The following is a 15,305-nucleotide window of genomic DNA, read 5'->3' as shown; positions in this document are numbered from 1 at the left end:
CTATTTCTGTGATACAAATTCTAAGTATTTCTCTGTTTATTTTTGTGTTTATGAAATTTTTATTATTATGTACTGTTGTCTGAGGATGGATTAACTTGTCTGTAAGCTGGTAGCTACATCTGGAGTTTAAGAACAAAGTTACATTGGCTTCAGTCCTGCAATGGCTTGAGCCAGGTATTTAAGTTCTCCTCAGGCAGTTTCAGTCAAACAACGTAAACTTAAAGTTTATAACCCGGTCTTCCTACAAGTACTGCTCCTTGAAACTAAGACTTTTGGCAAACATTCCTTTCATATAGCCCTCTTGTGCAAGCAGATGCAAAACCAATGGTTACAGAAAAAGATAATGGGGAATAAAAGACAGAAGGACTAATCTCTTAGGGTAGTTCTGCTCTGGGGAAATCCTTGTGCTCTCCGTAAGCATGTGACCTGACTGCTCCTGAATCACAGCACATTTACACTTCAAACCTGGGTGCACAGTAACTGAGATGATCCTAGTCTGACTTTCATGACTACTGAAATACTGTCAGAGCACAATACTTACCGTCACAGACCTCCTTCCCTTGAGGTCAGTGCTAGGCTCTGCAGCCTGTAGCTTCTAAAGAACTGGAAAGGAAAGGTCTGAAGTGTAGTGTTTTTTTTTTTTAAATATTCTTAAGATTTTAAAATAGTTAATTTGAAAATTGAAATTTTATTTTGGATGGAGAAGGACTGTACAAAGAAGTTGAAACAGCAGCATCAAAACTGTGTCTTTCATGTCAGGCCCAGGCTCAAGAGTAATAGTGGCTGATTTTAATCACAAAGCAAAATTGCAGACTATGTGAAACTTCATATATATTTCAGGGTTTCAATTTTATTTCTAAAACAAAATGCTCTTTGATGTATTTGTTTTTAAGATGCTATTAAGATGCTATTATTTCTTGCCATGTAACCTCTTCTCTTTTCATAATATAGAATTTTCATCTTCGGGAACTGGGGCTTCATCATATGAAGGTTTACATCTTGATTTGTTACTGATTTTGCTTTTCATTGTCCAAACAGAAAAATTGTCCAACAAAACCCATTATCCTAAAAATATATATTTAAAAAAAGGCCTGAAAAATGGCCCCTTTATGATTAAAGAGTATTAAACATGACCCACTGTCTATAACCGTTTTGGCACTGGTTTGTAAATATTTCTGTTTGGTGCTTAAGGCTGTGTTTTAGTGTTGAGCATGCAATTGCTTCAGATATAAAGTGTCTAACAGTGGCTTGCAATTTTTAGCTTAGATGTGAGATCCTAACCGTGTGCTGCTGCAGAGCTCTGTAAAAGTAAATAACTTGACTAAAACAAGTAGTGACTGTCTTGCTTATGCTTAACTAGCTGTATAAATAAATTCTGAATAATGAAAACTGATTCTGTTAAAAGCCGGACAGATGGCTTTTCATAAATCATCAGGGTTGAAATCTGGTTTTGACAGTTTTTATGGTGAACATCTATGTAGTGAGAAATGATTATGATTGGAGCTGAAACTCATTCACCCACCCAAATACTATGTTTACTATCTTTCTTTCATAGTAAAGCAATACTAATGTAAAGGCTGAAAGACTTTTTCAGAATCACTTTCAGCAGTATGGGATCGCTGAATACACAGCAATGTGTTTTTTAAAAATAAACAATGGAATTTTAAATATAAGCAATTCAAATATGAACAGGCTTCTTTAAATGAGTGCTTTGAGAGGGAATTTAATTTCTGCCAACAAATATATTAATTCAACCTACAGATCTTTACATTAAATCTGGCCTGTATTTAGATGTAATAAGATGAAATAATTCTAACACCTGTTCAATGTTAGAATTAAAAAAAAAAGTGGATGATATCCCAACAAGAGTCTGAATTCATTCTGATTCAAATTTTGATCAGATTCCAATTCAGATTAAAAAAAAAATCAAAGCACAAGACAGAAAACTGCATATTCCATAAATCTGATGCAATTTAACTTATTTTGACAGGAAATTATATCAAGATATGGCATACTTTTTTTTTTCTTTTTTTTTAATCTATATGTATCACTGTGTCAGAATAGTCACTTTGACAATCATAAAACACTTACACATGTATTTTCCCTTTCTGGGCTCAAACATCCTTTTCTGTGGTAAATGTATCCTTCTCTGTTATGGAGATTGTCCTAAATAAATGTGAGGTACAGATCTGATCTGTTTTACACCAAGATGATGTGATCAAAGGTAAAAGCCAGAGGTACAGCAAGAAAAAGGATTTGGATTTTTTTCTGTTGGCTCACGATTATGCAGGTGTTTCTTTTTTGTATGTGTGTCTTTTTTGTTGCTAACCTTGTTCTATATCTCTTTGTACCGCTCACAATATTTATCAAACAATAGTCTTGGCATCCTGTTAAAGCGTGATTGTTACCAAAAGGACAAATAACCTACCCTCAAGTCTAGGTCTTAATTAGCTCTTAAAAAAAAGCTGTTTCTTTTTAGTCATTTTCATTGGAATCTCAGTCTAATAAATTTGCAAGGCATGTATACAAAGCAAATGATAGTAGTAGTAATATAAACAAGGATTCTATATATGCATGTTTGTACTTAAAATAGAACATCATGAAAAAATGCAGTTGGGGATATTCCCCTTGTTGTTATCCTTCAATTTCTTGAATATCTTAAGAAGCAGCAGGTTTGACATGTGATTTCCTAACTCGGATATTAAAACAGACAAAATTGTAGATTTTTCTTATTCATTTTTAGTTAGACTTGTTGAGACATTGGCAAATATACAATTTTACTTATCAAGTAAAAATAAAAGTTCTGTTTTTTTTTTTTTGTTTGTTTTCTGTCCGAAGTAGTATTTAGTAAGTATTTTACAACAAAGAACAGTCAGTGGTATAATTCATTCACATGGTATACCCACAGACCAAGATGTTCTTACCTTTTATTTAAAACCAGTAAAATAAGCACTAGATATCAGCTGTTAGTGATGTTAATTGCTCTCCTGATTCAGAATGATAATTAACAAAGATTCTCATGGGGATGTTTTCCTCTTAGCAAGCACAGGGGACACAGAAGTAGGCTTTTTACCAACATTTGGGCCATGTTACCTAAACTTTTATGGAAGTCCAAGAGAGTACACTGGATTCCCAGACCCATATGATGAATTAAACTTTGGAAAGGTCAGTATCCTCTTTTCATTACTTTTGATAAAAAGATTGAACCAAATTATTTTAAATCAATAATTAATTCATTTTTCCTATTTATTTGTTTTATACTAAACTGTTTAGGGTATGGCTTTTTGAATAATAATTTATGGTTAATAAGAAAACATCACAACATCTTCATTTGCATCTTTGCATACATTTGTACTTCCTTATTTCCCTTTTTTCTTAAATTTTTTTTTTGACTTCTAATATTAACACCAATTACTGTTTTTCCATTTTTGAAATATGCTCCATAAATATGGAGCTCCATAAATATGTCTGTTGAAATACATTGATACATGCTTCCACAGAAGTTTTCAGAAGACTTCAGTGGAGTCAGAAGCATGTGCTGCTGGAAAAAAAAGTATGTTATTTAGAAGAAAGATTATTAAGTTGGACTGAATGTGTCATTGTGTTTCAGGGAGAAGGAGTTGCATATAGAGGGAGAATTCTGGTTGAACTGTCTACAGTACTTGACAGCAAGCCTGTTAATAAAAAGTTAGAGATGATTCCTAGTGATGACGTGCTGGTCGTGGAGGTAAATCCCTGCTTTACTGTCACTGTCAATAGTGGAGATGGGCTTGGTGTAGTAGTTACTGGAGAATGACATGACCAACTGAATCAGAGTAATTGAATCTGACAATTAAAAGGTCTAGTTTTTGATGGTGTGCCTGCAAAAATGTCATACCCTGACAGCATGAAATACTAATTTAAGATATTTTCTATTATCTAATACCGTAATTTATTATAGCCATATGAATGCACGTATACCTTCCTTATGTCTTTTTTGCTTGCATCACTCGGAAATTAGAAAAAATATAATTATTTTCACTGAGAAATTACTACTCTTCTCTATACTTGTGGGTACTACATTGTAAGTATTTAAATAAACTGAAAAGGTTTTTGTTGTAGAAATACCAGCGCAGGCGGAAGTTCAGCCTGGCCGCGGTGTTTCACTCCGCTACCATGTTGCAAGACACTGGGGAGCCCATCCAGTTCGAAGTGAGCATCGGTAACTACGGCAACAAGTTCGACACCACCTGTAAGCCCTTGGCATCAACCACTCAGTACAGCCGTGCTGTGTTTGACGGTAAGGATGCTGCTGTTATAGGGCTGAATTCATGTGAAACACTCCTTTGGAAGTGCTGAATATTTACCCTGTAGTTTTAGAATGGCAGCTAGCTTCCCTGAAAATCACTAAATGCAGTGTTATATTTATGTAAGTCATGCTCTCAAGACTTTCTGAGGTTATTAAAGCAATTTGCACAGAATTTACTGAGGCCTGTTGATTATTCACAGGAAAAGTGACAAGCATAAAAAACACAGTATTTTACAGATATCTCAAAGCAAGGGCTTAAAATCAGAAAATGCTCTTTGAACATTCTGTTTTAAAAAACTTTTACAATGGGTTTGGCAACCTAGAGGGAAAAAAATGACTAGATCCTGGGAAAATGCATCTTGGCTAAAAGTTTACTAATTGCGAACTAATTGCAAAAAGAGTTCTTTTTTCTTCATATTAAATGAAGTAATCTGGTTTTACTCTGGAATATTTCATAGAAATGCTTATGTTAATGTGCTGAAGATATCAATATATTATTTGAGAGGATAATTAAAATGTTAACAGATAACTTTTAAAAAAAAAAAAAAAAAAAAGCTATTGGATTTTGAGGCAATTTGAGATAAAAGCTTGCCCTCCACAGTGCCTGAAAAATACAAATCCTATGATAATTTTGGGAGATCTGTATCTTTTTCATGAACTATTGTATGTAAATGAAGTAAATATACCTGCTTGTGCAGTGTACAGTATGTATTCCTGCCGTGAATTCTAGCTCTAATGTCAGGAATGTTTCCCACCAGGTAACTGTTATTACTACTTGCCATGGGCGAACACAAAGCCAGTTGTAACACTGACTTCCTTTTGGGAGGACATAAGTCATAGACTAGATGCTGTGAACATCATCTTAAATATGGCTGAGAGACTGGTAAGCTGCCTAGAGCCTTCTTTTGCTTGCCTCATTTATTCATTTATTTATTTAGAGGTGTAATGGAAAGTGACATTTGAACAAATACTGGAACTAGATTCTGATGCTTGCTTTGGTTCTGTTCAAAATAAACACAGGTCAGTGTGAGAAATGGCACAGCTAATCAGAGGTGCGTGTTGTGGCAAAGCGCAGCGCTTTCACGCTTGAATCTGCAGGGAGCTCCCCCCAGAGGAGTCCTCAGCCTTGGCAGGGGCTCGACAAGTCTGTAGGCAGGTGTCTGACTTGGAGCTTGCGTGCAGTATCCTGTGTTACTGAACCCAGTGTGGCAGAGTCCTGCTAAATAGGAGTCAAGTATAAACACTGGAGCATTGTTGATTTTTCTTTTTTAATAAATATAAATGTGTAAAAAGGATTAAATAAAATCTTAAAAATTATACTGGCCATAATGCCACAGTGAAAGTCGAGAGGTACTAATCCTTTTATTTTAAATTCCTCAGCAATACAACTTGGCTACCTTAAAATCAGGAATGCAGGCCAAAATTTCTGAAAACCGATTAGCTGAGATGTGGTTGAAGCTGATTGATGAACTCACAGAAGACATAAGGTAAAAATGCCTTGTTTTCTTGTTGCCTTAACTTCTTGTTGCCTTAACTAAGCCAAAAAATAAATACTAAGAACCATATAACTCGCTACCTTTGAGTGCATCTGAGAAGTGGAATTCTAAGTCTCTCAAAGCAGTAGGACAGCATGGAATTTACCATGAAGTTATATGTCTAGCTGTATAACTCTGCTTTATTTAAGTCATCAACAACAGAGAAATAGGATCTCTTTTGAAAAAGACAGAACTGTTCTGAAAAACTGTTTTTTTTTTTTTTTTCATTCCTGCTGCTTTTCTACCATCTTAGCTTCTCTAGAATTTCTCAGTGAGCTGTTTAGAGTTAGTGCCATAAACATGACTTCTCTGTGACTCTTTGGTCAGTGTATCTGTCTGTATGGAAGTGTTCAGAAAAGGCAGTAGGAGTCAGCACTTGGGGTATTGAAGGAGAAAAAATTCTGAATAGGGAGGAAGGGAATGGCTTTAAGAGGCTTTAACAGACAGGAGAGATTGAAGCTGGAGAAGCCTGAAAATCATTAAAGAAGTGGATGATGAAACAACACAGGGAAAGGGAAGGACAAAGGAAAAACGGGAGAGAATTGTTATTATTCATTAAAAGAAATAATAAAACATAAAAGGAGAGAACAGCTTCATCAAGTTTTAGAGCTAATAGGAAAGTGAACACAATGCAGTTCAGTATATATTAACAAAAACAACAAATGGTAGAAAGTTTATGCCAAAATATAAACTGGTAACTTAAAAGTATACCCGTTGCTGCGTGGAACACAGCAGAAAGTAAAAAAAGAATGAACTGTCATATATTACGACAGCAAAATGTGAAGGGTAAATTATCACTTGGAACCATCTAGATATTGTTGGAACTTTGTCAGTTGTATCAGCCTGTTCTTTGACACACTGAGCTGTTTTTTTGCTTTTATTTGTTCCATTGTTTTCTTAAGTATTTCATCACTTAACAGTTATGGAGCAGTAGCACTTAGCTATATCAACCAGATTAGCTTCCCGTTGTAGGCATTTCACACCGCTTGTATGAAAGAAAAAGTCATGAAATCTTTGTCAATGTAATTTCCTATGTTGAATTTGTCAAATGATTTTCCTTGCTATGTAAAATTCTGAATGGCTAGGCATTCGAGAGGCTTGAAACCTGTCAACCTTCTGGAACGTATCTGCTGCCCTGGGTACACTCAGGTCAATGCAACAGTAGTACAACAGACACTATTAAGTTTTTGCAAAGTCAGAACTGTTAAAAGTACATGGATTGTGATTAGGGAGGGACAAAAGAGTGTTTTCGAACTTGGCAGTGCCCCTGGAAAATGCTTGAAATTTTTTTCCACTATCTTATTAAGGGAACTCTGTTAAAGTAATAATTGGTAATTGGTCCCCAAATAGCTGGCTTGTCCGAAAACCCCTATGAACGCAAAAAGTCACTTTTTCCCCTGCACTCTGCTGCAATGCTTTTCTGTGTTTCTTGGTGCTGCTGAATAGTTACTCTGCCCTCTGGTGACTTGCCAAATCCTGGTAAGTCACAGATTTCTTTTAAGACTTACTCCATTTTTGGTGATGGTGTTTAGCTCTCATCATAGATACAAGCTGTGTTCTGCGTAGTGAGTTTCTGTCAAGCTACAGTTTCCAATGAAAGACAGGAGACCTTCTGAGATACATTCTGAGATAATTTTCTAATACAAAGATAGGAAAATGGATTTTGTAGCACTAACTTCATATGTACACCTCAAGCAATTTTATACTGGTGCTTGCTTAAGGGCAAAGCCTTGTCCTTATTGTAATAACTTTGCTCGAAATCTGTGTAGGAATAGCTGCTAGAGCACTCTTTTGGGGGATTTAGGTCACAACAAGTAATAGCACTTAATCTGTTGCCATTTTACATGTGGGAATATTTAGTATGTGGCCAGATAATATCTCCATTTTCTAACCACAGTAACTGCTTTCTTTTCAGTAAACCATTTCCCCTCATAGAAGGAAAATCTAATATTACAGTCCTTGACACTCAGATAGAAAAACTGCGCCTCAAGTCTCTCAAGCAGATTGGAGAAGCAGCAACAAAGATGAGAAATGAAGCTACTGATGTGAAAGCCACTCTGACAGAAATTGAGGATTGGTTGGATAAATTATTGCAGCTGAGTGAAGAGGTTTGTACTGCCTGGCACCAATAATTCAGCTAGTTTAGAAATATGTGTCTAATGTCCACTGCTGATCAAACAATATCCGCTCTTACTCTGTAAGGAAACATGTTCCTGTCTGTAAATATGCTTAGGTTTTATATAAATACAGTGTTTTGTTTAGTAGCTGACTTTATCTCCCAATCTAAATTTTCTTTAATCACACTGTGATTCATAGAATATATTGTAATCTATGCAAAGAACAGTATTTTATCTTTTATTTTTTCCAGAATTCCAAGTTATCATGGGAATGCAGAATGTATTTAGTACTTCTGTGCCCAATGAGTTATAGGAATCAGCTTGTAACAGAGTTAATGTATATATTTTTCTGAATTTTGTTTGTTAATTTTCAGTAATTTATTATTTTTTTATATAGGTTATTCTTTCTCATAATTGATTTGCACAAGACTTTAGAAATTTTTATCTTTCTTTGTAAATCTTTTCTTTGGAAAAATTAGATTTAAAAAATGGCAGTTCATTTGGAAGAATTGTAGTTAGCACACAGGTGTGTGCACAAATCTACAAAAAGCTAGTAGGCTGCTTCTATCTACCGCTAAAAGCCTTACCATTATTTACCTGTAATGTGTAGTCATTGTGTCACTGTCAGTGAAATAAGCAGTGAAATGCATCAAAGCATTTATAGAAATTTTGCCAGAGATGTAGGAACCAAGCACTAACTTTCCAGTAAGTTTAATGGTATCTATAATGACTGTTTCAGAGCTATACATTGTCTTATTGCAAAGCAAAACATTTTCCTCTAATTATCAAAAAATCATTATTATTAATGCTAAGTGATAAGTCCTTTAATGTACCTGATGAATGTTTCTGTTATCTAAGGTTATCGTTCTATTAATTACTGATTTTTCTTTTTTCCTCCCTGAAAATCCACAGCCACAAAACAGCATGCCTGATGTGATCATATGGATGATCCGCGGGGAAAAGAGGCTGGCTTATGCTCGTGTTCCTGCACACCAAGTGCTCTATTCCACCACAAGTCCCGAATCATCTGGTAAATACTGTGGAAAAACCCAAACAGTCTTCTTAAAGGTACTGTAAATAATATTGTCATGTAACTGTTAGAGAGAGATGCCCTCTGACATGACCATGTGACACAGCCTAAACAGTGAGTTGTCAAAAGCCAACTGCATTTAGTTACTCCAAAAAATCACAGAAATTATAATGTAAATCTCATTGTAATTAAGAGAGTGAACCCTAACCTGCAAGCTCCTTCGAAAGAGCTCCGAATTGTGATATGACCCTTACAGTGTTGTTGGCATTGGTGCTTGGGGTATGGATGTGAATGGAAACTTTCTGAGGGCAGAATTAGAACAATTTGGAAGTTCCAGAAAACTATTCCAAGTTTTGGGTGTTTTCCTTGCATGGAAGCTATTTGCAGAAGTTCCCTAATATCTCTCTGCATTGAGTTTTATTCTTGAATGAGAGTGCCTTTCTCCACTTAAATTTGTATTAAGTGGTATAAACTTAACCAGAAAAAGGTAAAAGGCAATGTAGAACATAGATAACATTTACACGGTTTGTCGGGTACTATTGTTCTTACACAGGTTAATGACTCCATGCAGCTAAGATGGTATTTTTATGAAGACTCTTTTATGAGACATTGCTTCTTAGCTATTGAAACATTCTAACATACACATTTTCAGACTCTCTTTTCAAGAAACAATAACATCAATATTGAAATTTTAAGTTTTTGTTATAATTGCAAACTCACCGTTGGATAAAACTTGAGAGAGTATAAACAGGAAGAGGGATAATGCTCTAGTGCTCTAGGTGTCCATGCCTGAGCAGAGGGATTGGACAAGATGATCTCTAGAGGTCCCTTCCAACCTCAACCATTCAGGGTTCTGGGCCTACTACTGCTGTTACTGTGTGTGTTTTACACATCTCAGGCAGGTACCATTTAAAGAATCTTTTCCTCCTGGATTGTTCTGTTACTGGCTTTTGAGAAAATGCAAGGATATATAAATAAACCATATATTACTTCTCACATCTTTGTATTATTATGTGTATATTACTAGGAGTTACAATACCTGTATAACATAACAAAGAATACTTTTTTAAGTATCCCTTTTTGTATGCCCTAGTATCCCCAGGACAAGATGAAAGACAGCAAAATGCCTGTGGAGCTGCGAATTAACATTTGGCTTGGGCTGAGTGCAGTTGAAAAGAAGTTCAATAGCTTTGCAGAGGGAACATTCAGTGTTTTTGCAGAAATGGTATGTCTGTTATGACCCTACCTTAAGTTTGGACGTACATTTTAAGAATTCACTGAAATTGGAGCTTTTCTGAATTTTTTTGCATGCAGAAGGGAGAGAGTGCTTAGAGCACTGTATGCATGCTCTGTGCTGAAACAAGCAGACCCCATTCAAGGCAGTTACGTCAAGTCCATTGTGCCTACCGGATGAAGTTCAGCAGACCAGGTCCTAAACTGGTTAGTCAAGTAAAAGACTGGATAATTCCAGTGATTTTAAGGCACTAACTTCAGATTTTTATCGGTGTAATTATGTTTTGGCATATGAAGAACTGTTTTATTTTAATTGCTTTTTCACTTCTTACAAATGATACATGGTTACAACTAGTTTAATAATGGGTCGTTTGTAGGAGTAGCAAAACTTTACAGAAACTTAACTGTCACAGAAAAACTGGTCAGAATGAGTAAATTCACTGACTAAAGGCTATATGGAAATGTACAGTAAGAGTTAACAAAGAATACGGACTTAAAAATACCTGAACTAGTCCAGAAGTATGCTCTAGTGCAGTCTGCTCTAATTCCAAGAGTCCTTTCATTCTCATGATAATGAAAACTGCATACATCTCTTACATACCCCATCACCAAGCGCAGATGTAATGGCACGTGTAATGCAGTATCAGTGTAATAGCTAACGACACAAGACATTTTTACAGGCTTGTGTTACCACTGCAGCTATGGTCAAATACCCAGTGGTGCTCTGAATATCCGTTGATGATTTCAAATCATTCAGAATAGTCAATGGATGTTCAAAACAATTATTTCTTAAGCATATAGTTTGAGAGACTATGGAGCATGTCATGTTTTCCTTCAATATACAGCAATCCAACAACTCTATAGGAATAATGAATAGAAAGAGAAGAAAAGACCGTCTTAAATCAGGGATAATCCCCCTAGTGTGGTGGAAATATATTGATGTAAACTGGACTGATATCAGAGGCCAGTAGCTTCCAGGATAAGACTACAGATCAGTTTTACATATTACAGAAGAAAACATTGTGAACAGGCAATCTGAGCTAGAAAAGAGAGAATGGAAGAAGCTGTTTTTTAACAACAGTTTAATGGATTTTTACTTACCAAAGCTTTAATCAGGAGGAAGTTTGACTGCAGAAGCACTAAACTGAGGAGATGGTGTATGTTCACAGTGTGACACTGCAGACTAATGTTGGAAGGGAGTGTGATAAGACGTTTAAGCTCAGAGGAAGGAAACTTACAGTAGAATACACTGTAACAATTACATAATAAATTACATAAATATTGCTTTTCCCTATAGAAGCTTTTAATTGATCTAAAATACTGCTTTATTCTTCCTTCTCAAACAGTATGAAAATCAGGCTCTTCTTTTTGGGAAGTGGGGCACCTCAGGACTTGTTGGCCGCCACAAGTTTTCTGATGTCACAGGAAAAATCAAACTGAAAAGAGAATACTTCCTACCCCCAAAGGGCTGGGAGTGGGAAGGAGAATGGATGGTTGACCCTGAAAGAAGGTTGGATTTCTTTTTGTTTATATACTTATTTATCTATTATTTCTATGAAAGTAGAATAAACAAATTTAATCTCAAAATGTAGGGTAAATGCTCCCCTCTCTTTGTTTTCTTGGCTAAGATTTAGCCATTTTAAACTGATTTTAAGCATTCAGTTTGAACCTGTGAAGATTTTATAACCAAATAACTGCATGTGTTCACAGAACAATACGTTTTCAGCTGGCTTGTGCCAGTGACAAAACCTTTAGCCCCACTGAATTTGCTGAGGTCAACAGTCCAGATTTTAATTCCTGTGCTCTGATGGTAAGAAAAACACAGGACTCTTGCCATAGAAAAGTTGTGCAAGAAAATGCTACTTGATCTGTTTTAAAATTTTTCAGTTTACAAGTATGAATGGATAGGTTTATTTTCCTATAATTTCAATGAATAATCTGATGAGGAAAATAAAAAAAAAAAAAAACATACATGGTGACAAAATGGAAAAAAGATGCTGTTAAAATGCATGAATATGGTTATATCTCATATCTGTTCTTAATGGAAAGTAATGGCTTTATTTGAACAGCAGATGGCATTTCAGAACATACTTCAGTGCTTTCTTAAACCCTATTAATCAAAACTGGGAATTATGCTACTCTTTTTTTTTGTCAGCATTACTTTGCTATTGTGTTTATTTTACTTGCAAATTAGAAAAATATTAGACAAATTATTACTTGCCTTGTCAATTGCAGAAAGATGACAAAATTAACAACTGCCAAATTTTACTGCATACCTAGAAACAAAAATTAGATGCATAGAGCTATGTCGTGCGCTGTTTTTATTTTTTTTCCTACATTTGAATACATCCAGCGTTTCTCTGTATTTAAAAAAAAAAAAAAAAAGAAAAGAAAAAAGGCGTTCAAAGCAGGCCAGCAGTTAAAACTCTCCTGCTAATTGCTCGTTCTTATCAGTACTGACTCTCCTATTGCTGCTACTACTGTTGAACTCCGCAGACTTCAGCACATATGTGCGCTCTATTCATTGCTTCTGTGTTTCTGGTAGCTTATTCAGAGACCTTTAGTTCAGCATTGTATTGCTCTGCAGTTTGTTGACTGAAGCCGATGCTGGTCACACCGAGTTCACTGATGAAGTGTACGAAAATGAGAGCCGCTACCCTGGAGGGGAATGGAAAGCAGCTGAAGAGAGTTACACAGATGTGGTGAGGTTATTACTATTTTTCACCGGAGTGGGGCAGGGAGATGGAAGCGAAAGAGCTCTGGGATTTGCTGCACAATGTTATCTGTTAAGGCACGCATCTGTTCTGATTTTCCCACATAAAAGAATGGAGAAAAAGCTCCACCTCCACGTGAGTTTACGTGTCCTCTTGGATGGATGTGGGAAGATGACGCTTGGAAATCTGATTTAAATAGAGCAGTGGATGAGCATGGTAAGCTTTACTATTAATATCCTGATTTTTAAGGCAGTTCCTTGCAGTCTGTACAGTAGAAAGATTCCTTCCAGGAGTGCTGCTATGTCCTCAGCATGATCGTGGGTGCCCTGTGGGGGAACATCTAGGAAATGTTTAGGTACCAGTGAATGAATCACATAAAATGACACTGAGTAAATGCTCACTGCATCTGTTCCTGTTTTACTCATTGTTCCATCAAACTCAGAACTCTCAGTGCATCTCCTTTGAATTAAAAGGGACCAGTGTTCTGCACAGTATTAGAAAGAAATGTACCTGAAGTGCCTACAAGAGAGAAAAATCACATCATCTCAGATGATGTATGTTAGCTGTCTGAATACAAGCCTGAGCCCTAGATACCTGGTAACCGCTTTATAACATGTAGAGCCAAAATTACACAGTTTTACCAGTTCTTTTGGCATTATGATCTGAGTTCACATACTTGGTGCTCCTTTATAAGACTGTTGCATACATACACTGTTGCATTCCACTCCTAGTTAAATAAGGTGTTCTCCCTTTGGTAAAGTATGACAATGTCACAGAATGGTTGAGGTTGGAAGGGACCTCTAGAGATCATCTATTCCAATCCCCCTGCTCCAGCAGGGACAGCTAGAATACGTGGCACAGGGTTCCAGGCAGGTTTGGAAGATCTCCAGAGAAGGAGACTCCACAACCTCGCTGGGCGGCCTGTTCCAGAGCTCTGTCACCCTCACAGTAAAGACGTTCTTCCTCATATGGAGATTAAACTTCCTATGTTTCAACTTGCACCCATTACCCCTTGTCCTGTCACCAGCCACAACAGAGAAGAGCCTGGCCCTACATTCATGTCTTAGCAATACATCTAAAATTTGAGGGGAAAAAAAGAAAAAAAAACAAGAATACAAAGAAAATAACTTAAAATGTATATGTTAGAATTTTGAAAAGTTTATTGTCATGTGTAACATCAACATAAACTAGTATCAGTTTTAGAAAATGATTGGGCATTTAGGTTTTACAATATTAAATAGTTTTGTGATTAAAACTTTATCCCTTGTAGTTAAGGTAGCAATTTTCCATGCTTTTCTTATTTGTATCTTACATGTGTTCTTGAAAGTACGCTAACTAATCGATTCTGTTTCAGGATGGGAATATGGAATCACGATTCCCCCAGACACTAAACCTAAGTCTTGGGTAGCTGCAGAGAAAATGTATCATACGCATCGACGCCGAAGACTGGTGCGAAAGCGCAGGAGGGATCCAACTCAAACAGTAACAACAGGAAGGGTAAGTAGGAGAGACAGGTAGTCACGGATTTTATTTCTTACACATGGTAAGAGTTTGTTTTGTGGGTTTTTTTTTTTTTTTAATCTATCAGATATCATGAATTTCCTGAGGAAAGAAATTACTGACAAAAAAACCCGCTATTTTAAATAACTGTGGTGTTTTTTTTTCCTCTTTATTTCTTTTGTCTTTTTGTAAATTAATGTTTCCCACTTCTGTATGAGGGCATTATTATGCCTTGCTAAGACAACAGCAGATTTTATTTTATGACATTTATATATTGCTGTGGGTAAAGTGGTTTTATGTTTGCCAGGGAATGCTACCATATGAAGACCAAGAAGGCTGGGAATATGCTTCCTTGATTGGCTGGAAATTTCACTGGAAACAACGCAGTTCTGATACTTTCCGTCGAAGACGGTGGAGACGAAAAATGGCTCCCTCGGAGACACATGGTGCAGCAGCTATCTTCAAACTTGAAGGTGCTTTGGTAAGGTGCAGCACATCAAGTCATTAAAAAATTCAATCTTTTATTTTATACCAATAGACTATTACAGCTCCTAAATGGTTAGGCTGATATGCACCTGAGGAACTAGCATAGTTTATATTGTTTAAATCATTTGAAGTCTGAAAGGGACTATTAAAGTATCTACTCAAACTCTTGCCATCCTTGATTCTTTAAATTCTTTTTATTACTATGTGAGATTTAAAGCAAAAGGCCAAAATACTACATGAAATTTCTGTGAATAAACTGAAAGGACAGCTCACTCTTTTCATGCATATAATTCATTATATTAGCAGTAGAAACAGCAGACATTGAAATAGCTGCCCTTGATTAATACTTGCATGTATAAAATACGAGAGGAAAAATAGCAAAGCATCTGAGAAGCTAGAAGG

The 15,305-nt window shown here is 36.1% G+C and overlaps 1 protein-coding gene across 1 annotated transcript in view; it reads left to right on the top strand.

The window, feature by feature from the left end:
- Positions 1 to 15,305, top strand: part of MYOF (myoferlin) — a 65,454-nt gene that overhangs the window by 29,520 nt on the left and 20,629 nt on the right. The window contains exons 17-30 of the mRNA XM_088528796.1: positions 952 to 990; positions 3,041 to 3,165; positions 3,611 to 3,727; positions 4,102 to 4,279; positions 5,047 to 5,171; positions 5,669 to 5,775; positions 7,739 to 7,931; positions 8,853 to 9,008; positions 10,064 to 10,195; positions 11,550 to 11,713; positions 12,791 to 12,905; positions 13,028 to 13,133; positions 14,272 to 14,414; positions 14,725 to 14,898. Of these exons, the coding sequence (XP_088384922.1) occupies positions 952 to 990; positions 3,041 to 3,165; positions 3,611 to 3,727; positions 4,102 to 4,279; positions 5,047 to 5,171; positions 5,669 to 5,775; positions 7,739 to 7,931; positions 8,853 to 9,008; positions 10,064 to 10,195; positions 11,550 to 11,713; positions 12,791 to 12,905; positions 13,028 to 13,133; positions 14,272 to 14,414; positions 14,725 to 14,898 (1,874 nt within the window). The remainder of the gene's footprint in view (positions 1 to 951; positions 991 to 3,040; positions 3,166 to 3,610; positions 3,728 to 4,101; positions 4,280 to 5,046; positions 5,172 to 5,668; positions 5,776 to 7,738; positions 7,932 to 8,852; positions 9,009 to 10,063; positions 10,196 to 11,549; positions 11,714 to 12,790; positions 12,906 to 13,027; positions 13,134 to 14,271; positions 14,415 to 14,724; positions 14,899 to 15,305) is intronic.

The sequence above is a fragment of the Tinamus guttatus genome, unplaced genomic scaffold (genome assembly GCF_059628265.1).
Source record: "Tinamus guttatus ecotype Peru unplaced genomic scaffold, ASM5962826v1 Tinamus_guttatus_pri_ptg000314l, whole genome shotgun sequence".
Lineage (NCBI taxonomy): Eukaryota > Metazoa > Chordata > Aves > Tinamiformes > Tinamidae > Tinamus > Tinamus guttatus.
Note: the sequence above shows the minus strand (reverse complement) of the source record. Positions and strands in the feature narration are given on the sequence as shown.